Source organism: Pongo abelii, chromosome X (genome assembly GCF_028885655.2).
Source record: "Pongo abelii isolate AG06213 chromosome X, NHGRI_mPonAbe1-v2.0_pri, whole genome shotgun sequence".
In the NCBI taxonomy this organism is placed as follows: Eukaryota; Metazoa; Chordata; class Mammalia; order Primates; family Hominidae; genus Pongo; species Pongo abelii.
The window spans coordinates 142,859,622-142,884,106 of NC_072008.2; the positions used below are offsets into that span (position 1 = coordinate 142,859,622).

A 24,485-nucleotide genomic window follows, 5' to 3' on the forward strand; every position below is an offset into this window, starting at 1 on the left:
TTCATCCAGGTAAACATGAGCAACTGAAAATAGTCTTTTCTCACATTCTTCTAGTTTATGCATAGACTAGAAAAGAATGAAAAAATCTGATTTTTCAATACCCGGAGGAATCCATCCAAACTGTTTCTATTATTAGAACACAAAATGGTAGCTCAAGAAGTTACTGTGGTTAACAACTGAATAATTCATAGTCTCTGAAGAATTCAGTTGCTTTGTCTTCTCCAGTTCCTCTTTACAACTGGATCCCCAAATACATTTCTAGTCCTGAGCTATCATAAAGGAAACCATACACGAATTGTTTTCAGCAGTTAAAAATTGACCACGCTAAGCATTGAGAACAACAGCAAGACAATAAGCTAGGGAAAGAACAAGAACTCTTACAAGGAGTTCCTAAAACTCTTCAGATTGCATATATATTGTCTGAAACTGTAGTTAAAAATTCCAATCTCTGTTCCATGGATATCACTGGGCTGCTGCAATATCACGGAAATTTAAACTGTCTTTATGTAGCCTTCCAAATAAAATATAAAAAACCAATTAAATATAATATCTAAATTATTTTAAACACGTTTCAACACACTGTAATCTAAATTTGAATTATTTTCTATGATAAAAAGCACAGAGACAAACTCAGAAATGAAAGCACTTTAATAGTGAGTGAAAGATGCTAATAATGTTGAAGGATTAATTTCTGCTGTTAAGCATGGAGAACAGAGGCCAAGTCTGACATCACTATTCATCTAAGACGCCCAGAAATATTCAACTTTGTTTTGCCTTCTAGAGATGTGTTAAGTATTAGAAAATATGTGAGGATTTTACCTTTGACTTTATTTTTAAAAACATTTTCCCAAAAACAAGTGGTCTCTGCCGAATAGAACTGAGAGAGAAAATGGCTGGATTTTTTTTTCCTATTTCAACTTTTAGCCCTGTCTAAATTGCAAATGTAACTAGTAAAACCTCAGAACCCTTGGAAAGCCCACAGTTTACCCTTCCATTTTTTTTTTTTTTTTTTTTTTTTGAAACTGAGTTTCGCTCTTGTCACCTAGGCTGGAGTGCAATGGCATGATCTCAGCATCTCAGCTCACTGCAACCTCCGCCTCCCGGGTTCAAGCGATTCTCCCACCTCAGCCTCCTGAGTAGCTGGGATTACAGGCACCCGCCATCATGCTCAGCTAATTTTGGTACTTTTGTGGAGATGGGGTTTCACCATGTTGGCCAGGCTGGTCTTGAACTCCTGACCTCAGGTGATCCTCCCGCCTTGGCCTCCCAAAGTGCTGGGATTACAGGCGTGTGCCACCATGCCAGCCTGCCCTTCCAATTTTTTTTAAATGTTAAATCTTCAAAAGGAAATCTTTCTAAAAATCAATGACTCACTTCTTAAACAGTTAGCTTACCATAACTGAACTAAGTGAACTGTTTTTAAAAATAATGCAATGTTTTTTATCTAATATATCCCAGAACACTGATCTACTGGGATATATTAAAATTCCAATTAGGAACTAGCTTTTATTGAGAGTTCACTCCGTGCCAAGGACGGTGCTAAGTGCTTTACTTGCTTTCTTTCATTTATACCTAGGAAGAGGCATATACTTTGTTTTTGTTTTTGTTTTTTTAACCAGGGTCTCTCTCTGTCATCCACGCTGCAGTGCAGTGGCACAATCTTGGCTCACTGCAACCTCCACCTCCCAGGTTCAAGCGATTCTCCTGCCTCAGCCTCCCAAGTAGCAGCAATTACAGGCTTGCGCCACCATGCTTGGTTAATTTTTGTATTTTTAGTAGAGATGGGGTTTCATCATGTTGGTCAGGCTGGTCTTGAACTCCTGACCTCAAGTGATCCGCCTGCCTCAGCCTCCCAAAGTGCTAGGATTATAGGCGTGACCCACTGTGCCCAGCCAGAAGCATATACTTAATAAGTGGTATTACTACTACCTCCTAGGAGGTTAGCATATACCTAATAAGTGGCCAACCAGGTCAGTCCACGTCCAAAGCTCAAGCTCATAGTCCCTGCACTGGTATACTACTTCTCAAGAAAAAAAAAAGGCTGCCCTAACAAGGAAGGAATCAACCCCAGACCAAGGCAGGAAAATGAACATATTCTAGCGACTAGACCACACAGCATGCCTGACACCACATCAAAAGTCCCCAGAGAGTTATGTGTTTGGGGGGTCTGCTTTTTATAGTTTTTCTGTCTCCTTTGCTGACATGCTGTTGATTTCAGTTATTCCACGTTGTACATAGATATATAGAGTTTCTGCCATTGCCAGTATACCTAATCTAGAGCAGCCCCTCATTTCCCTTTATCACAACTTTCTATTTAGATGCTATTTACCAGTTTACAATGTGCTTTCACATACCTTACCTCATCTCATTTAATCTGCTATTTCTAATCAGTTTCAGGGTGAGCAACCAGATTACCCATAATGCTAACATGCTGAGATAAGTAAAAGCAATTAGGCTTTGAGCGAGGGCCTAAGGCAGTGTCCTATGAATAAAGTACATAATTCTTAGTGCAAAGATGGGATGTCTCCTTTGCAGCCCAGATCTTCTCTGAGTACTCAGTCATTCCATCAATCTTTCATCTAACAAACACTTCCTAAGCACTTGCTCTGTGCCATGTCCTCTACTGGGTGCTAGGGTTATAAAGATGATCATGGCCAGGCACGGTGGCTTACGCCTGTAATCCTAGCAGTTTGGGAGGCCAAGTCGGGTGGATCACTTGAGGTCAGGAGTTCAAGACCAGCCTGGCCAATATGGTGAAACCCCATCTGTATGAAAAATACAAAAATTAGCCGGGCGTGGTGGTATGTGCCTGTAATCCCAGCTACTCAGGAAGCTGAGGCAAGAGAATCGCTTGTACCTAGGAGTCAGAGGTTGCAGTGAGCAGAGATCGCACCACTGCACTCCAGCCTGGGCAACAGAGCGAGACTCTGTCTCAAAATAAATAAAGAAATAAAATAAAGATTTTATTTTATTTATTTATTTACTTATTTTATTTATTTATTTATTTTATTTATTTATTTATTTATTTACTGGAATAAATAAATATTTATTTATTTATTCCAGTAGGAACTGGAGTTCCTACCTTTGAAAAGTTCTGAGACTAGCAGATGTGTTCACAAAAAAACCAAAGCAAGGGTGGACGAGCAGTATAAAGGTAGCTTGGCACAAGGGATTATGGGAAAATGAGTGTAAGCTGCCCAATTTTGCTGAGAAGACTGTCCAGAAGATTCCAGGCTGAGAAGAAAGTTGGCATCTCCTTCTGCATGGTTCTCAGCTTAGTGGCAGACACTTGAGGTCACTAGGTTGCTGAACGCTGGATAAACCAGGGAAATGGTTCTCAACTCTGGATACACATTAGATTCACTTGCAGAGCTTTCAAAAAAAAAAAATCACGAGGCTTGTCTGATTTGGGAAATGGCTGGACAGTACCTACTAAAGCTGAACACATGCAGACCCTATGACCTAGCAGTGCCACTGTAATGCATAAACCCAACAGAAATGGGTGTATATATTCTCCAGGAGACACTCACGAGGATCTTCATAGCAGCATTGTTCACAGCAAACAAAAACTGGAAACAATGTAGATGTCCATCAACAAGTGAATAGAAAAACAAAACATGGTATATCCATACAATGAAATATTATACAGCAAGAAAAAAGTGAACCATTACTACCTGCAACAACACGGGTGACTTGTACAAATATTATGCTGAGTGAAAGAAACCTCATACAAACGAGTACGTACTGTATGAGTCTGCTCATATAGAGTACCAAAACAGGCAGGAAGGCAGGGAATCTACTACGATAGTGGTGGATAGTCATGATAGTAGTGCCCCTTGGTGAGGCACAGTGACTGGGAAGGGGCACAAGGATAGCTTCTGGGCACTGATCCTGTTCTGTTTCTTAATAAATAAGGGTGCAGACTGTATGAGTGTGTCAGTTTGTGAAGATTCACCAAACTGTATACTTAGGATTTGTGCAATTTCCTGAATGTAAATATAAAGTTGATTTAAGCATTTTTTTAAAAAAGGAATACCAGTGGCTGGGCCTCATTGCAGACCAATTAACTCAAAATCTCTGGGTTATAAGACCCCAAAGTTTGTATTTTTAAAAGCATCCCAAGTGACTCCAATGTACAGCCATGTCTGAAAACAAAGGAGCTAGGTGTTCCTGTATTTGTCAATAGCTTTGGGGGCAACAGCCTAGCACAAGGCAAAGGGAATGAGTTCTGGAGTCAGGCACATCAGTGATTACATTCCGGTTCTTCTTTGCACTGGCAGTGTGAGGCATCAGTCTGGATCATCTCCAAACCTTGGTTTCCACCAGGGTATAATGAGTACAATGCCACCTACCTCCCAGAAGTGTTGCAAGGGCTAAATATGATAATAGATTTAAAGCACCTAGCATAGTGCCTGGAATATAGGAGGTGCCTGAGAAATGGTAGATACTCAACTCCTTTTCCTCCTTTGCATCTACAGTCCTAAGCACAGTGATAAACAGATTGCTATAAAAGAACAAAACTCATACTCTTCAATTTCCTCTCCTGAATGAGTTTCTTTGTAAAGATTGAAGTAATATTATACTTGGACTAATGATGTCAAATGAATATCAGAAATTTCTGGGCCCTGGCTACTCACTCTATTCAGCACCTGCTATCCCTGAATGTGAGTAGAGAAGAGGCTGACTGTAGGTAAATAGAAACCACAGACCATCCTTTGAAAAACTCTCCTCCTGTCCCTACCCCTAAGAACAGCACCAGCCCTGCACAAGCAAAGACAAGGCTGAGATGTGAGTAGGCAAAAAGAATAGAAAAAATTAGTAGCTTGGAAGACATACCATCCGTAAAATGTGCCAAATAAAACACTTTTGTATAAAATGTCACATTTTAGTAAAAACAAATGAACAAAGAAAAAACCTAGGCTGAAAGCAGGAGATCCAGGTTAGAGTTTTGATCCTACCAGTGATAAGCTGTATGACTTCGATTAACTAAACTTTTCTGTTTCTTTGTCAAGTGAAAGTAATGCCATCTCTCCTACATCCTTTACAAGGGCATGGGGAGTTTCAGATAACTAGAGGCATTCAAAAAATTAAGCACCAAAGAAATGCAATATGAGAATAGTAGCTGGAAATTTACTTTGTTCAAAACTCCAATCATCTGCCCCAGCACCCAGACTAAGACAGAACACTCCCTTGTTTTAACTGCTCTAAGCACACCCAAAGCGTACACTGGCCTGAAGCTGGCTTATTATGTAAGAAGGGACTGCAGCATTGCCTGGCATGTAGCATAATACTTTGCTGAAGAGAAATCCTTGGAAATGCCTCAGCTGAAGCACAAGGGCAGGCCCAGGCCTTACGTTTTGGAGAGAGGTGCTCTCAGTCACAGAATTCCAGACTGTGGCTGGAGCAAATGATGTCATCAGAGATCCTCTTACCATGGTCAATGTCAAAACTAAGATAGGAAGTCCAAGGACACTATGAGTTTTCCAGGCAAATATAACTTAAAAAAAAAACTGTTTGAACCTTTGAATCTTGCCTTTAAAATTATTAACACTTTACAGAACATCAACTGAAATTTATCCCATTTTGTACGGTTTTTTTTGGGGGGGGGTTATGCGAAGTTTTTATTGACCAAAATATACATAATTGCAGAGGAAAATATATTCATTTACTGTATTTTTACTCCCACTACACATTAAGAAAAGGGAAAAATATCATGTGAGTTACCCCTCTATCCAAAAACAATAACAAATCAAAAATGAAAATATAAGACCTTTGAAGAGGCAGAGATAAACTTGAGGGCTCTCCGCTGCAGAGCTAAGAAACGAAAAAGCTCAAATACCTGTTGGGTTCCTAAATGACTGGAAAATGAAAACTTGTAATTAACTACAGGCACTTTGGAACATCTTGTAGAATACAGGTCTTTTCCATCTACAAACCATTTCTGCGACAGATCTCTGTACTTAACGCAGAAAACATCTCCAAATGTATGGATGCTTGGGCTTGGGAGGGCATCACATTAGTGTTAAAAATGGTACTGTTGACTCCTGCTCTGGTTCTGAGGGAAGGAAAGAATCCAGTCGGATGCAGACCTTGCGGCCAGAGCTGGACAACTCGCCCCTAAGTTTGGCGCGTCCTCGCTCTGCGCCCTTGGCCCCCATCTCCCCCTTCCCGGCACCCTGGATCTCAGCGAACTGTGAGGCCCTGGCAGAGAACGGACCTCGCAGCTGGGGCTGCGAGCCACGGCAGTGGGGAAGAAGGGCGGTTCCTCTCCAAAGGGGGTCCTTCGGCACCCACCCCAGGGCCCTCGCGCGCTCCCCTTCCCCTGACCCTTTTGCCCCCAGGCAGGTCACCTGGCTCGGCCGCTGCCCGCCTGTCCTCCGGCTGCTCCCTCACTCCAGCCGCGCCGCCGCCGCCTCCTGGAAGCCGCTCGCCCTCCCGAGTCACGGGGCCGGCGAGCGGGCTGGCAAGCCTGTGCCAAGGCTGCGGGAACCGATCAACCCAGACGGAGCTGGGACCCTGCCCTGAGCGCGGCCGCCACCAGGGCGAAACTGGAGAGCTGGGCTAGGCTCGCCCCAGCGGGGAGGGGCGGCTGCAACTTTGCGCCTGGACGCGGGCGAGGAGGGGGCGCCCGTCTCCAAACTCTGTGCCGCGCCCGCAACCTCTCCAGCCCAGGGATTGTTTTTTAATCTAAAGGGAAGTCAGAGTCTTGTCCTCAAGTTCTTGTTGCCATAGCCGTGCCGCTCGGCGGGCGGAGGATCGCGGGGCCGAACTGGGGCTGCCGGAGGCGCGCCCCGCTGGGTGCGCTGGCTGGGAGCCCGGCGAGGGTGCGCGGGGTGGCGACTGGAGGGGAGCGACTGCCGGGGGAGCCAGCCCGCGAGGCTTCTCCAGACCACGCTCAGCTGCCCGCGCCGGTCCCCTCCTGCCCGCAGCCGGAGCCGAGCTGCGGAGGGAAAGCGGCCTGGAGGCACTGGGCCAGCAGCGGGTAAGCAGTGACCCGGACCTGGATCGCAGAAGTAGGAACTGGAAGTGACAGCGGCGCAGGCAGAGCAGCAGCAGCAGCAGCAGCAGCAGCAGCCCTGGTAGCTGTGGCAGCAGCAAAAGCCGCGGTGTACCGGCGGCGGCCACACTGCGCATGCTGCTGCCGCCCGCTTCACCCCCTACCCCAGGGCTGCCGGTGCCTGGAATGTTGCGGGTCACTGCCAGAGCTTCGGGCGGGATTCCCGGACTCATGGACTAGCCCTTTCTGGTGGCCTGCTTTCTCCCTCACCCCCAGATGCAACTCAGAACCCCCAAACTCTATGGTGAGCCGCTGAGACACCCGAGAAGCGTTGGCTCTCCAGAGGCCCTTCACATACCACCCTTCCTCCAACTATCCTAGATGCCCTTCCCGGCCTCTCTGATAACAGGCCCCAAATCAAATAGTCTCTTTGAGAGAGAACGAAAATGTTCATGATAGATGGGAAATATTTAAAATCTTATTCAATGTCTAATTTTTACAGAAATACAATGCACTCTGTAAAACATTAGGATGGCCAGACTCATGGGTGACATTTAATGTAACTCTTGGAAATTCCATTAAGCATGTCAGATTTGCACAACAGAAGAAAAGAACTTGCCAAAATCCTCTTTGGTCTTCCTACTAGTTCCAACTGAGCAGCTAAATATGCAAAGCTTTGCCTAGCGGAAACTGATGGAAACGGGCCAGTTAAAAACAGACATTACAACCATTAGACATTACCCAACCCCTACTCTAGTCTCCTCATTTTACAGATGACTCAACTGAGGCCTGGAAAAGGAGATCCTGACTTCACACAAGTGGCAGGGTCAGGGCTTGAAGCAAGATCTGCTGATACCCGTTACAACTACTGGTAATTGTAGTGGTTAGGCCGGGCCTTGTGCCTAACTCCTCCCAGGAGGTACCGCGCTGCTAGATATTTAGTCTTGACTCATGATCATTAGTAGAGCTGCCTTACTTTCAGAACTGCTTCCCTGCAGAGCAGCCCCTGGGAAATGGCAAATCGTCCATCCCACAAGCCTCACTTTGGGGAGGGCACCCATGCTGTTCCGGTGACAAGGCAGATGGAGTGACTCAGGGAGACAGGAGGGAATGAGGGGGTGGGGGCAGAGAAAAAAACATACTGCTACCAGCTGGTACTGGAAAGAAAGAAAGAGAGAGGGGGAGAAAGAGAAAGAGAGGGAGAGAGAGTAAGAGAGGGAGAAAGAGAGGAGGAAGAGAGGGAAGGAGGAAGAAAGAAAGTGAAATAAGTACTAATTGAATCTCATATACATTCAGTGAAATCCTTCCAGAATAAAATATCTTTTTAAAAAAAATAAACTTGGGGCTGGGTGCGGTGGCTCATGCCTGTAATCCCAGCACTTTGGGAGGCAGACGCAGATGGATCGCTTGAGGTCAGGAATTCGAGATCAGCCTGGCCAACAGGGCGAAACCCTGTCTCTACTAAAAATACAAAAATTTGCTGGGCATGATGGCGGGCACCTGTAATTCCAGCTACTTGGGAGGCTGAGGCACAAGAATCACTTTAACCCAGGAGGTGGAGGCTGCAGTGAGCCTAGATCACGCCACTGCACTCCAGCTGGGTGACAGAGCGAGTCTCCATCTCAAAAATAAATAAAAATAAATAAATAAATAATAAACTTGGCTCAAGAGCAGAATAGATGGTAGGGTGTCCCTGGCAATGGGTTGGTAGTAATGGTGGAAGAGGACAAAGGCAGATTACCTTCTGGGGATAAGGCAGAGGAAAGGGTTGGTTAACAGGAAAACCATAGGTTTAGAGCTTTCAGAGACCAGTCGATCATGTAGTTGTAGCCAGGACAATGCAATCAAAGAGGTACTACCCAGGCCATTCTTGACTGATCGGAAGAATTGTAGGTGTCCCCAACTCTCACCAACTTCAGGGGCAACACAAAAATAAAACTGCCATTGCTAGAACTTGTGTTGTTGAGAGACATCAGTGACCCTCTACCTAGACAGGAGGATTCCTCCATATATTCTGGAAACTTTTCACTTGGGACCTGAGTATTTTCTCTGCCTTCTCCATTCTGTAAGAAAGTAAGAAAGATATATTTGGTTCACAAAAAGGAAATACAAATAGACTATAAAGGGATAAGAGGATGTCCAAACTCGTTAGTAATCATGAAATACAGATTACAGCAATAAATGAAATGCCATTTTCATCCATCAGCTTAGCAAATATTAAAGACAAATAATATCCAGTGTTGCCAGGGACAGGAAGAAGACACTGTGTACACTATTGGTGAGAGTATAACTTGGTATAACATTTTTGTAGGGCAATTTGACATTATCTATCATAATTTTACACAGTAATCCAATTTCTATGAAGAAAGATCCTTCAAGAATAATCACTGATGTGCACAAATTTCTATGTGCATATATAACATGATCTACTGGGTTTTATCCCAGAAATGCAAGATTGATTTAATATATGAAAATCAATTGATGTAATACAGCATACAAATATAATAACAAACAAAAACCAGGGGTCATTTTAACAGACGTAGAAAAAGCATTTGACAAAATCCAACTCTTTTCATGATAAAAAACAAAACAAAACACTTATTACAAACTCAGAATATAAAGAAACCTTCTCAATCTGATAAAGGCCATTTACCAAAAACCCACATCTAACATCATACTCAATGGTGAAAGACTGTCTGCTCTCATCACTTCTATTAAACATTGTACCAGAGGTTCCAGCCAGAAAAATTAGGGAAGAAAATGAAATAAAAGGCATCCAGATTGGAAAGGAAGAAGTAAAACTATCTCTATTCACCAATGGCATACTCTTGTATAAGAAAACCATATGGGAATCCACTAAAAAACTATTCAAACTAAGAATAAGTTCATCAAAGTGAAGAATACAAGATGAATATTAAAAAATCAATAGGGCAGTCACCGTGGCTTGCACCTGTAATCCCAGCACTTTGGGAGGCCAAGACAGGTGGATCACTGGAGCTCAGGAGCTCGAGACCAGCCTGGGCTACACTGTGAAACCCTGTATGTATAAAAAATACAAAAATTAGCCAAGCGTGGTGCTCCACACCTGTGGTCACAGCTACTCAGGTGGCTGAGGTAGGACAATCACCTGAGCCCAGGAGTTTGAGACTGCAGTGAGCTGTAATCACACCACTGCACTCCAGCCTGGGCAACAGAGTAAGACCTTGTCTCAAAAAAAAATTATATTTCTATACACTTGCAGTGAACAATTTAAATACCAAATCAAGAAAACAATCCTATTTTTTGATAACACCAAAAATAATAAAATCCTTTGGAATAAATTGAACCAAGGAGGTATAAGACACGTACACTGAAAAGTACAAAATATTGCTGAATGAAACTAAAGACAAATAAGTGGAAATACATCCCATGTTCATGGATTCAAACATTTAATATTATTAAGATGGCAACACTCTCCAAAGCAATCTATAGATTGAACACAATCACTTTCAAAATCTCAGCTGGCCTTTTTTGCAGAAATTGACAAGCTGATCCTAAAATTCATATAGACATGCGAGGGATCCAGAATGGCCAAAGTGATTTTGAAAATGAAGAACAAAGTTGAAGGACCTTCTGCTTTTATTTTTATTTTTTATTTATTTATTTATTATTATTATATTTTAGGTTTTAGGGTACATGTGCACAATGTGCAGGTTAGTTACATATGTATACATGTGCCATGCTGGTGCGCTGCACCCACTAACTCGTCATCTAGCATTAGGTATATCTCCCAGTGCTATCCCTCCCCCCTCCCCCCACCCCACAACAGTCCCCAGAGTGTGATGTTCCCCTTCCTGTGTCCATGTGTTCTCATTGTTCAATTCCCACCTATGAGTGAGAATATGCGGTGTTTGGTTTTTTGTTCTTGTGATGGTTTACTGAGAATGATGATTTCCAATTTCATCCATGTCCCTACAAAGGACATGAACTCATCATTTTTTATGGCTGCATAGTATTCCATGGTGTATATGTGCCACATTTTCTTAATCCAGTCTATCATTGTTGGACATTTGAGACCTTCTGCTTTTAAAACTTACTACATAGCTACATTAATCAGTTCAATGGAGGAATTGGTTAATGTTGTCTTTTCAACAAATGGTACTGAAACAACTGGATGTGCATATGCAAAAGAATGAATTTGGATCCCTACCTCCTACCATATACAAAAATTAACTCAAAATAGATAAAAGACCTTAATGTAAGAAGTAAAACTATATTATTCTTAGAATAAAACAGCAAAAAAATTCTTCAAGACATTTGATTATTAGTTTCTTAGATATGACACCAAAAGCACAAGCAACAAAAGAGATGAATTTGACTTCATCAAAATTAAAAACTTTTGGACAGGCAATAACAAATGCTGGAGAGGATGTGGAGAAAAGGGAACCCTCATACACTGCTGGTGGGAACGTAAATTAGTACACCCATTATGGACAGTTTGGAGGTGCCTCTAAAAACTGAAAATTGAGCTACCATATGATCCAGCAATCCCACTGCTGGGTATGTTACCCAAAAGAAAGGAAATCAGTATATGGAAGAGATAACGGCGCTCCTATGTTTGTTGCAGTACTGTTCACAAATAGCTAAGATTTGGAAGCAACCTAAGTGTCCACCAACAAATGAATGGATAAAGAAAATGTGGTATGTATACACAATGGAGTACTATTCAGCCATAAAGAAGAATGAGAATCAGTCATTTGCAACAACATGGATGGAACTAGAGATCATTATGTTAAGTGAAATAAGCCAGGTACAGAAAGACAAACATCACGTGTCCTCACTTATTTGTGGGATCTAAAAATAAAAACAATTGAACTAATGGGCATAGAGAGTAGAAGACAAGTTACCAGAGGCTGAGAAGTGTATTGGGGAAGGAGGTAGGGATGGTTAATGGGTACAAAAAAATTGAAAGAATGAATAAGGCCCATTTGATAGCACAACAGGGTGACTATAGTCAATAATAATTGTACTTATTAAAATAACTTAAAGAGTGTAATTGAATTGTTTGTAACACAAAGGATAAATGCTTGAAGGTATGGATATTCCATTCTCCATGATGGGATTATTACACATTGCATGCCTGTATCACAACATTTCATGTATCCCACAAATATATACACCTGCTATGTACCCACAAAAATTGAAAGTAAAAAACAAAAATGTCTAATTAATAAATTTTTGTAGGCCAGGCACAGTGGCTTACGCCTGTAATCCCAGCCTTTTGGGAGGCTGAGGCAGGTGGATCACTTGAGGCCAGGAGAGCCTGGCCAATATGGCAAAACCCTGTCTCTACTTAAAAATACAAAAATTAGCCAGGCACAGTGGCAGGCGCCTGTAATTCCAAGCTACTTGGGAGGCTGAGGCATGAGAATCACTTGAACCCAAGAGGCCAAAGTTGCCGTGAGCCGAGATTGTGCCACTGCACTCCAGCCTGGGCGACAGAGCAAGACTCCGTCTGAAACAAACAGACAACAACAACAAAAAAAAAATGTGTTACAAAGGACACTATCAAGAAGGTGGTGGGGTGCTTCAGAGAGCACTTTGTTCCCAGATGTCTCAGCAGACTTTCCTGATCAGTTACTAAATGTGTGATCCTCTAAAGACCCTAAGACATTGTAGCCATATGAGAACACACAGATGGAGGTTACTTGGAGAAGCCAACTGGCCACCCAGAGGACCAGAAGGCAACAGCTTTTTTAACGTGGTCACCATGCCCCAGAGCCCAATACTCAATTTGTCAGTACGGTGCTGCATCTGCGGCTCCATTTTTCTGCATTTCCAAGCTGACAATTTCAAGTCGGTATTCTTTCTTTAGATAAATAATAGTGTGTTCTAAGCAACAGTCAAGCCCTGCTCTTCTTGCTTTTTGTACATCTACAGTTTTATAGAGTCAACAAAAATCTATTAGGTATGTCCTATGCCAGGCACTGTGCCAGGCACTTTGGGCCCAAGAAAGACTCTATCCAGTGACATTTGCCAATATTTATGTTTAGGTCTGTCTTCCAGCTACCTGGAAGCTTCAGACAAGATGATAAGTCTTCTTGGCTGCTTCGTGCTCCCCAGCTCAGCTTTCGGTCTCATTCCTTATGTATTGATTTTATTAGTCTTCTTTCTGGGTTCTAGGAGTGCCTCGATATGGCTCCTATATATACCTTACAAGAATAATTTTGCATAAAACAATGCAGAGAACATTACCTGGTAACAACACCACAGAAAACAGCTGTTGTGTATGCCTTATGTGCAGTGCTATATTAAGTGCCTTGGATGTATTATCTCATTTGATCCTTAAAACAATCATATACAGCAGATACTATTAATGTCTCCATTATACAGATGAGGAAAAAGGAGCATAGAGAGGTCAAGTAACTGTCCCAGAGTTATGCAGCCAGTAATTGACCAAGCCAAGATTCTAATCTAGGTCTGCCAAACTAGAGAAGGCATGTGCTTAACCACGATGTCAGATATTGCCTCATTACAATATTCATATAATGCTCAGGTCAGCATGAATTACCAAAAAGAGATAAAAATGTTTCCAGTGCCTTTTATTTAAGAAGAGAGAAAATTAAGACATACATTTTAGAAATATTTCTATCTTGTGCTCACTTCAGCAGCCCATACACTAAAATTGGAATGATACAGAGAATATTCATATGGCCACTGCACAAGAATAACACAAAAATTTGTGAAGTGTCCCATAAAAAAATAAAAGTAATAAACATAATTTTTTTAAAAAATAAATATTTCTATCCAAAGTGGAAGAATATTTTAAGCATTGGTGCTTAAAGGAGTAAGCATTAGTTATCAGAAAAATCCTGAAGAATGCCTAACCTGGAAGGTGTTTCTGTATCATCCAGTATTCTTAGAACTGCAAAGAAGCTAAGTAAATCTTCTGGCAGCTTTAGAATGCAGAAATCATTAGTAACTTCACCATGTTTTTATTTGAAAAAAAAAAATACCATAGTATTGGCCAGGCGTGGTGGCTCATGCCTGTAATCCCAGCATTTTGGAAGGCCAAGGTGGGCAGATCACTTGAGGTCAGGAGCTTCAGATCAGCCTGGCCAACATGGTGAAACTCCGTCTCTACTAAAAATACAAAAATTAGCCGGGCATGGTGGTGCGTGCCTGTAATCCCAGCTACTTGAGAGGCTGAGGCATGAGAATCGCTTGAGCCCAGGAGGCAGAGGTTGCAGTGAGCAGAGATGACACCACTGCACTCCAGACTGGGTGACAGAGCAAAACTCTGTCTGAAAAAAAAAGGAATAAAAAAGAAAATATCATAGTATTTATTAAAGAAAAATTTAAAATTTCCTGAAGAGTCTGGACCATAATAGAAAAAAAAGAAAATTCCATAGTAGACATTATTCTATAAGGGATATAAAGTGGTCACCCATCACACCTACCTCAAAAGTCACACACACAGACCCACACATAAATAGAGAGAGAGAAAGAAACAGAGATTGAGAGAGAGAGCACAAATTTGGCAATATGGGAAAATGGAATAAAATATTCTGAGACAGATATAACCTGGTCCTAGGGCTAACTTCAGGAAAAATGGTGAAGGAAGCAAAGTGTATCTGGGGCAAAGCTACCAGCATTGCTAATAATAATATCTACCACGCAGAGAATACTTACTACATTCCGGGCACTCTTCTGGGGCCTTTACATATATGAATTCATTGAAATGTCACATGATTCTATCAGACATTCAAAGAAAAATTGGTACCAATCCTACTAAAACTATCCCAAAAGACAGAGAGAGATAATCCTCCCTAAATCATCCTATGAAGCCAGTATTACCCTCAAACCAAAACCAGAAAAGGACATAACAAAAAAAGAAAACTACAGACCAGTACCCCTGATGAACATAGATGCAAAAATTCTCAACAAAATACTAGCTAACTGAATCCAATACCATATCAAAAAGATAATACACCATGATCAAATGGGTTTCATACCAGGGATGCAGGTTTGGTTTAACACACGCAAGTCAATAAATGTGATACACCACATAAACAGAATTAAAAACAAAAATCACATGATCATCTCAATAGATGCAGAAAAAGCATTTGACAAAATCCAGCATCCCTTTATGATTAAAACCCTCCACAAAATCAGCATAGAAGGGACATACCTTAAGGTAATAAAAGCCATCTATGACAAACCCACAGCCAACATTATTTTGAACTGGGAAAAGATGAAAACATTCTTCCTGAGAACTGGAACTGGACAAGGATGCCCCCTTTCACCATTTCTGTTCAACATAGTCCTGGAAGTCCTAGCCAGAGCAATCAGACAAAAGAAAGAAATAAGGGGCATCCAAATCGGTAAAGAGGAAGTCAAACTCTCACTGTTTGCTGATGATATGATTGTATACCTAGAAAACCCTAAAGACTCATCCAAAAAGCTCCTAGATCTGAAAAATGAATTCGGTAAAGTTTCAGGATACAAAATCAATATGTCAGTAACACTACTATACATCAACAGCAACCAAGCTGAGAATGAAATCAAGAACTCAACCCCTTTTACAACAGCTGCAAAAAAAATAATATACTTAGGCATATACCTAACCCAGGAGGTGAAAGATCTCTACAAGGAAAACTACAAAACACTGCTGAAAGAAATCATAGATGACACAAATAAACAGAAACACATCCCATGCTCATGGATGGGTAGAATCAATATTGTGAAAAAGACCATACTGCTAAAAACAATCTACAAATTCAATGCAATTCCCATCAAAATACCATAATAATTCTTGACAGAACTAGAAAAAACAATCCTAAAATTCATATGAAACCCAAAAAGAACACACATAGCCAAAGCAAGATTAAACAAAAAGAACAAATCTAGAGGCATCACATTACCCGACTTCAAACTATATTACAAGCCTGTAGTTACCAAAACAGCATGGTAGTGGTATAAAAATAGGCACGTAAACCAATGAGACAGAATAGAGAACCCAGAAATAAAGCCCAATACTTACAGCCAACTGGTCTTTGACAAAGCAAACAAAAACATAAAGTGGGGAAAGGACACCCTATTCAACAAATGGTGCTGGGATAATTGGCAAGCCACATGTAGGAGAATGAACCTGGATCCTCATCTCTCACCACATCTCTCATCTCTCACCTCTCTACAAAAATCAACTCAAGATGGACCAAGGACTTAAATCTAAGACCTGAAATCATAAAAATTCTAGAAGATAACATTGGAAAAACTCTTCTAGGTATTGGCTTTGGCAAAGAGTTCATGACCAAGAACTCAAAAACAAAGGCAACAAAAACAAAGATAAATAGATGGGACCTAATTAAACTAAAAAATTTCTGCACAGCAAAAGAAATAATCAGCAGAGTAAACAGACAACTCACAATGTGGGAGAAAATATTCCCAAACCATGCATCTGACAAAGGTCTAATATCCAGAATCGACATGGAACTCAAACAAATCAGCAAAAATAAATAAATAAATAAATAAAGTAGAAATAAAAATAAACAAATAGGCCAGGTGCGGTGGCTCACGCCTGTAATCCCAGCACTTTGGGAGATGGAGGAGGGCGGATCACCTGAGGTCAGGAGTTTGAGACCAGCCTGGCCAACATAGTGAAACCCTGTCTCTACTAACAACACAAAAATTAGCCAGGCATGGTGGCAGGCGCCTGTATTCCCAGCTACTCAGGAGCCTGAGGCAGGAGAATCGCTGGAACCAGGGAGGTGGAGGTTGCAGTGAGCCAAGATCCCACCACTGCATTCCAGCTTGGGCAACAGAGTGAGACTCAGTCTCAAAAAACAAAACAAAACAAAACAAAAACAAAAAACAAATAATCCCATCAAAAAGTGGGCTAAGGACATGAATAGACAATTCTCAAAGAACATATACAAATGGCCAAGAAACATATGAAAAAATGCTCAACATCACTAAGCACTGGAAATGCAAATCAAACCACAATGAGATATCACCTCACTCCTGCAGAAATGGCCACAATTAAAAAAAAAAAAATTAGATGTTGGCATGAATGTGGTGAAAAGGAAACACTTCTACACTGCTGGTGGGAATGTAAACTAGTACAACCACTATGGAAAACCTTCAGTATGGAGATTCCTTAAAGAAGTAAAAGTAGAACTACCATTTGATCCAGCAATCCTACTACTGAGTATCTACCCAGAGGAAAAGAAGTCACTATATGAAAAAGACACTTGCATACACATATTTATAGTAGCACAATTTGCAATTGCAAAGTTATGGACCCAGCCTAAATGCCCATCAGCCAAAGAGTGGATAAAGAAAATGTAATATACATATATATAATATGTATACATACACACACACACACACCATGGAATACTACTCAGCCATAAGAAGGAACAAAATAATGGCATTCGCAACAACCTGGGTGGAGGTGGAGACCATTATTCTAAGGGAAATAACTCAGGAATGGAAAACCAAACATCATATGTTCTCACTTATAAGGGGGAGCTAAGCTATGAGGATGCAAAGGCATAAGAATGATGTAATGGGCTCTGGGGACTCAGGGGGAAAGGTGGGAGTGGGGTGAGGGATAAAAGACTCTACATTGGGTACAGTGTACACTGCTCAAGTGATGGATGCACCAAAATCTCAGAAATCACCACTAAATAACTTATCCATGTAACCAAACACCACCTACCTGGTTCCTCCCAAACTATTGAAATAATATTTTTTAAAAATGTCACATGAGTCCTATGAATTAGGTGCCACTATTATTCTCATTTTGTAGGTAGGGAGACTGAGGCCTAGAGTCATAGTTAAGTAACATGCCCAAGGTCACAAAGCTGCTAGTAAGAGAGAACTGAGATTTGAACCCAAAAAGTTTAGCACCGCAGTCCATGCTTAAACCACAACTATTTGTCCATGGATAATATGACTAATACTAGTCTATTAATATAGAGTACTTCTTCTGTCCCAGGCTCTATGCTAAGGACTCTACATAAATTATCTCATAGATCTTATAAGGTTGGAGCTCTTGGCCCTAAATTATTATGCAGTATCTTATTTGATTCTTTTTTTTTTTTTTTTTTTTTTTTTGAGACAAGGTCTCTTTCTGTCACTCAGGCTGGAGTGCAGTGGTGCAATCACAGCTCACTGCAACCTCCACCGCCTCTTGGGTTCAAGCAATCCTCCCACCTCAGCCTCCCGAGTAGCTGGGACTACAGGCACAAGCCACCACGCCTGGCTAATTTTTGTATTTTTTGTCACCATTTCACCATACTGTCCAGGCTGGTCTCGAACTCCTGGGCTATAGCAATCCTTCTGCCTCGGCCTAGGATTAAAGGCATGAGCCATCATGCCCGGCCTTATTTGATTCTTATAGCAATCCCATGAGTTGGCTATTAGCATGTCCATTTTACAGATAAAAATACTGAAGCACAGAGAAGTTAAGCAACTGGATACACATGTGGAAGTATCACCTCCCTTTCAGTAATACTTCCTATACACACTGTAGGGATCCACATAATATAAAATAATGCAACAAAATTTACTATACAATTTCTACCTCAGAGCCAAGTTCTCTCAGCTTTTCAAGGCCTCTGTTCTAAAGTGTTAATAGGAAGGAGTAACAATTGCCTTTCCTCTTTTCTCAACTTGGGAGGATTACAGTGACCCTCTCCAACAGTCAGTGGCCCACTTTTGGTTCCCCTTAGTAGGGGAACACACCCACACAAGCTCTGTCACTGGAAGCCTCTTTACAGGGCTTGGATGCTGTATATAAAAGACATTATTGTTTGAGTTTTGATTTTGTTTTGTTTTGCTTGGAACTGGTTTCTGGAAAAGACAGACTAGCAATCCATTACTGGGGACCACCAGTCTGCTACCTCTGTTTAACTCAGTGGCCAATGACAGTGAAAATAAACAAGTACTTTTACTACCAATCTTGATTAGCAGAGCAAAAAAACGATGACAACAGGGAAGGCACCTGGGGTAGGCTTACTTCCACTTGGAGAGTTGCACATCCTTTCAGGAAGTCATTGATGTTGTTGATGCAGTCAGCTTCAGTTTGGGGATCCAGACAAAACTAGAGGAACACAGTGAAATGTCACTTGGAGATTGTCATCCCATGCCAAGCAAAGTATACTCATCATTTGCTGACAACTGGAGAAAGCAGGCCTCTTAAGGTGTGGGGCAACACTGCTGTCAATCCAGGAAAAGAAATAACCACTGAAGGAAGTGATGCAAAAATCTAAACGGTCGATCTTTGTTTCAAATGTCACCAAACCTTTAGTGGCAAGCCATGTCTACTTACAAGCTTTCTCTCATGCTTTCTGTTCCAGTGTGCTGATGGCAAATTAGGGAGACCAAGACAGTTTTTTGAGCTTAGTTCTTGCTTTCAAGAAAGGAAGCAATCCCTGGTACCTCTCTCTCCTCCATCCCCCCAATAATTTAATAAAATTATATTTCCCCTTAGCTGTTCTCTACATTTGATCACATTTCTTTACATTTTATCACTATTTAATCACTCTTTCTCAAGTTTAAGAAATTATAAGTAAACTGATTTGCTCAATAAAAATACAAACTGGCTCATGAAGGCAAAAGTGCTATACTCACAGTCCATGATGACTTTAAGAAAGTAAATGTAAAATTGTACCTTTAAGCTTACTTAAGGTGCCTACTTTAGAAATTATCTATTCTCGTGATCGTGGGTTTCCAGCTATTAAAAATCTTGAATTGTTTTAAAGAGAGTAAAGTTAGTTTCACTTTGAACGCACATTGCATTCGAAACATATATCTGGTTTCTATTGCTTTTACAAACTTTATGTGACATTTTGAATTATTTCTCCTAGTTGCTATATAGTCTCTCCTTCAATGGATTTTTGTAAAAGGAAATCTACACTGATTTTAATCAAACTGCCAATAAACACCACCAAGATCTGTTATAAATCATTCTATTTTTCCACAGACTCATAAGTACCCCAAGTTCAAAACATGTCTCGGTACACAAGGAGATGTAACATGCATCTCCATGATAGAGCAAGCTTGTGATATGCGTGTTCTCCTTGTCCCTTGTTGCCAGTGGTGTCACAGGTTTTCCCTATACTACAATTTGGGGCCAATTACTAAAGAATAACATTTCATTTTCTTACATTTTCAAACTACAAAAACAGTAAGAAAAAATGTCTAACTCTTAGAAAAATATTAAAGTAGGAGATTCCCATGGCCTGGGAAATAGAAAAATCTCAAGAGTTACATGATTGCTGCTCTCTGGTGATAAGCAATCCCAAAGAGACTACAAATTTCCCTTACCTTTTCCACAGAGCCAGGCATGAGTCTGTTGATCAGTTTGCAAAGAACTACCCCATTTTTCAGCGAGGACTTTAAAAACTCCTCCGGATCACAGATGGTCTTTTTAGGGGAATCTAAAACTCCCAAAGATATAAGCCATGTCACGATTTGTTCTTCTGGATTCATTACTGAGGACGGTACACTCCAAACAGCACTCTGGGGCAGCTGCAAGGACTAAGCCACATCCGCGATTGCATCTGCTGTTGTCTTCCTTTTTATGAGTTCTCTTCGGGTGCTTGCAGAGCAAAGGTTTAAAGCAACTTTTCTTAAACAACAGCGGAACCCACTCAAAATATGGGATTTTAAAACCACAGAGATCACGGTCCAAGATGTGGAAACAGATAAGAATTAATGTAACAATCCTGGATAACGCTGGTTTCTCCTTTTCAAAACCTGCAAAACAAATTCTTTAGGATAAAAAAAAAGAAGAAGAAACGCACATGCACACACGCATACACACACATACGCACACAGAGTGCAAGAAGTTATAAGGGAAGAAAGTGAAAAGGATGCTGGGGAGGGAGGAGAGACAAGCAAGCAAGTGCTTTGGGAAACAGAGGTGAGCCAGCACTTCAGGGGACCTTGGAAATAAGACACTCATGGGCCAGTCTGGGAAAACACTGTCAATAAATAGTCTAGCCCCAGTGAAAATCTGGCTTCTGTCAGGAGGACGATGCCAACTGGCTCTTAGGTCAGACAGATCTGAGCCTCATGGGGAGATGTGCTGGCACAACAGGGCTCAAAGAAGGTAGACAGAAAATTCTTCCAAGAAATAGCCGGATGTCCTCATACTATCTCCCAGAGATGGTGTGTCACGATCATTCCTTGCAAAACACGTTGAGTTGCATGGTGACAACGTGCCAAGCAAACGAAGATTATGCCTGCTGTCAGCCATCACTGTGTATAAGCAGAAGCTAGAAGAATGGCATTTTACTTTGCAGCCAAAAAGCTATGTTTAGGGAAATAGGCTAAGGATAACATCTGACATCCTGTTTACTTGCATTCTTTAGCAATTCTTTTTCTGGACCTGGTTCCACTACATAATCCAGCTGCAGTACCCTTAGCAAAGGCTCAGACTCAGTCACATAAGTGGGTAAAATACACTTGAAAAAATAGAATGTTTGAGAACAAAAGAGCACTTGTCCTCTGTCTACACTACAATGTGGAAGATTCTTATTTCCCCAACAAAAAAACACTTTGCACTTAAAATACTGCTCTGAAAAAAAAAAACTGTCTATAACAAGAGATCTTCATCATTCTCAAACATTTTCAGAACCACTTGAAATAGGCATACTATTGGGAAATTTATGATAAGGCCAACTTTAATAGTATAACCCTATGTTGGCAAATGTGTGGCACTTACCATGATTACCTCTCCTCGTGCATGGGAGACGTCAGATCATTTATAGCTCTTTCCTACTAAGCCTCAGAATTCTTTTCAACACAGCTTCAGGCATCTACTACCAAATAATCAGCTTAGATAACCCTACTAAACATTTTCAAAGCTGCCCTTTCTTGCTCTGTCAGGACACTTGTCACACTTTACTATTATCACTTGTTGATCTGATGATCTGACTCCTCCACAAGAATGTAAGCTTCCTAAACTCGGGGTCTTGTTTGTTTTATTTAACACTGTGTTACCAGCAGACTGCCAGGTATACACAGTAGATGTTAAAAAATGTTGAATGAATAAATGAATGTATTCAGATGGTGTCCCTGATATAGACAGTAACTGATTATAGCAAGGATTTTTTTGTTTGTTGGTTGGTTTAAATGGCTTAAAACAAACATTTTTCTTGTTAATGATTTTTACCATTTTATTAAGCTGTAATTGACACATAAGAAACTGCATATATATGATTTAATGAATTTTGACATATACATACATCTTTGATACAATCACACAAATGCAATCCAGATAAGCCTTTCCATCACCCCCAAAATTGTCCTCATGCCCTTTCAATTCTTTCTTTCCTCTTTGCCTCCAAATCCCAGGCAACCACCAATCTATTTTCAGTGTCTATAGATTAGTTTGCATTTTCAAGAATCTTATATAAATGGAAGTACACAGTATGGTACTATCTTTTTTCTGGCTTCTTTAACTCAACATCATCATTTTCATACTCATTCATGTTACTGTGTCTGTCCATAGTTCTATAACAAGGTTTGTTTGATGTACTTGTGACTTAAGCAAAATAAGTATAATCAATCAAAAGTTTTCATTGACGTTGACCCATGGCCAAATCTATGTAATGGAAATAAAAACAGAATCCATTTGTTGATAAATAAAATTCCCAAATCTGACGAACTTAAACACATTTTTATATGTCATCTGAACAGTTTTCACAATTGCTCATCAAAATTTTACTCTACAGACAAACAAAATCTGGCAGTACTATTGAGGTATCACTTACATCTTCTGATGAAGAACAAAGCCTGAGTAAGTTTTGTGAACCCAGCCTCCTCCAAAACAGGCTTGAGTTCACCAAGGTCATCTGGATAAAACTCTGCCTCATTTTGGACACTCACTACAGCAAATATTACTATGAGTAATAAAGTATATCAGAATGGCAAGGCCACCGCCTCAAGGCAAAAGAACCAGTTCTATTTGTATAAAGATTGGAAGTTACAGTTGGTGTGGTAAAATGTCAACAAAGCAAGGAATTCCAGGGCAGTGGCAAGCATATAGGTGAAATGGGTACCCATGAAACCCAGGCTGGTTAGGGACTCAAATGAAGCTAGAAAGGAGCTGATGTACTGAGGGAATGGGGGAAGAGGGGGAATTCAAAGACTGGGGGTCACAGCAACACAAAGAGCAGGCTTCACACAAGAGCATGAGAAAGAAAAGCAAAGATCTCTCACCCTACCTCAGATCCTCAGTACCACACCCTCTGGGCCACTGAACCTGCCTCTTCAAGGGCTTTCCCACCTCCATCCTCTCATCCTAATGAACTCTCTAACAGGGCATATTTGGGTTGATTTTCCAAAAACACCTCTAGTGTTAATACCCCTGTTCAAAAACCCTCAAAGGCTCTCTATTGCCTAAAGCAGGGATTGACAAAAAATAATGTTCATATGATCATCTCCTGTGAGGCATAAAGGAGAAAGGAAGGTGAGAGTGAAACTTAAGCTAAAGTAGGTAACATTTCATGAAAAATCAAAAGATCTTCAGGAAATAAGGCAAATGTGAACATTTGTTAAGACTGAACGCTGGGTACACTGGTACCTGTTTTACTATTTAGTTTTGTGTTTTTAAAATGTTACTAACCGATTCTCTTTCATTCCAAATCTACCAAGGCACTTATTAAAAAAGAATATTTGGGAGCTCTCTTCCCAGATACTCCAGTTCAGAAGATCTGCAGTGGGAAAAAGGAATTTGTGTTATCAAAGTATCCCACTTGATTCTGATGCCGATAGACCAAGGTCACACTTAGAGAAATGAGTTTATTGGTCTCTAACCTTCTACCCCACTCTAATTTCTGCCAACACTTGGGTCATTTCAATATCCACAAGAACAATAATCCAACATCATGACCTCTCAGTTCCTTGACCTTCTCAACCTGTAATCAATTTATTACCTCTCATTTCCCCTTTATGCCTATTCTGTGAAATGGACCTGGGGCCTTGAAATATTTTTTACTTTGCCAGCTGGCATGATATGAAGTTTTATCAGTAGGCAGTGGTGGAGAGACATTGCAGGAAGAAGGGGTTTTACTTCCTGTTTTCTGTGTGCTCACTCCACAAGCTCCTGCCGATCTCCCAGCTTTCCTATTGCCCACATTCTGCAGCACTGGTTTTCCCAACAAACAGTAGGTAGCAGCCTCCCCAGGCACTACCCTTGAGTGTTTAGGCAGCAAAGAATCTCTGATGAGACAGACACCTTCCATGTGAACCAGCACCGTAGAGGGGTATATTTCAGCAAGTTCCAGAGAATGTACGTCCAACAAGTTCCACCAACTCAGTACCAGAGCAACTTTTCCAATAAGGCCTGGATCTCAGCCCTGGGTGGAGAGGAGGGTTATCACAGCTCTAGAGGTATTGGCCATTACACATTATTTTTATGTTGTCTGCTATTTATATCTGCTATCCCATACTTTTTAGAGTTTCCTTTACTTATTACTAGCCAATCCTTCAA

The 24,485-nt window shown here is 41.0% G+C and overlaps 1 protein-coding gene and 1 non-coding gene across 6 annotated transcripts in view; one reads left to right on the plus strand and one right to left on the minus strand.

Annotated features, from left to right (window-relative positions):
* Positions 1-20,551, minus strand: part of ARHGEF6 (Rac/Cdc42 guanine nucleotide exchange factor 6) — a 118,108-nt gene extending 97,557 nt beyond the window's left edge. For 2 of the 5 annotated variants that reach the window (XM_054545127.2, XM_054545126.2), the window contains exons 1-2: positions 20,312-20,550; positions 19,002-19,085 (exon numbers count right to left, since the gene is read on the minus strand). In XM_054545127.2, coding sequence (XP_054401102.1) covers positions 19,002-19,085; positions 20,312-20,476 — 249 coding nt within the window. In that variant the 5' untranslated portion in view covers positions 20,477-20,550. Of the gene's footprint in view, positions 1-6,350; positions 7,003-19,001; positions 19,086-20,311 lie in introns of those variants that run through there. The other 3 variants (XM_054545124.2, XM_054545125.2, XM_054545129.2) reach the window with 3 other exon arrangements.
* On the plus strand, positions 13,632-13,738 carry LOC112131127 (U6 spliceosomal RNA). The gene has a single exon (XR_002913272.1). It is a non-coding gene; the product is annotated as a U6 spliceosomal RNA (small nuclear RNA).
* Positions 20,552-24,485: the final 3,934 nt, after the last annotated feature.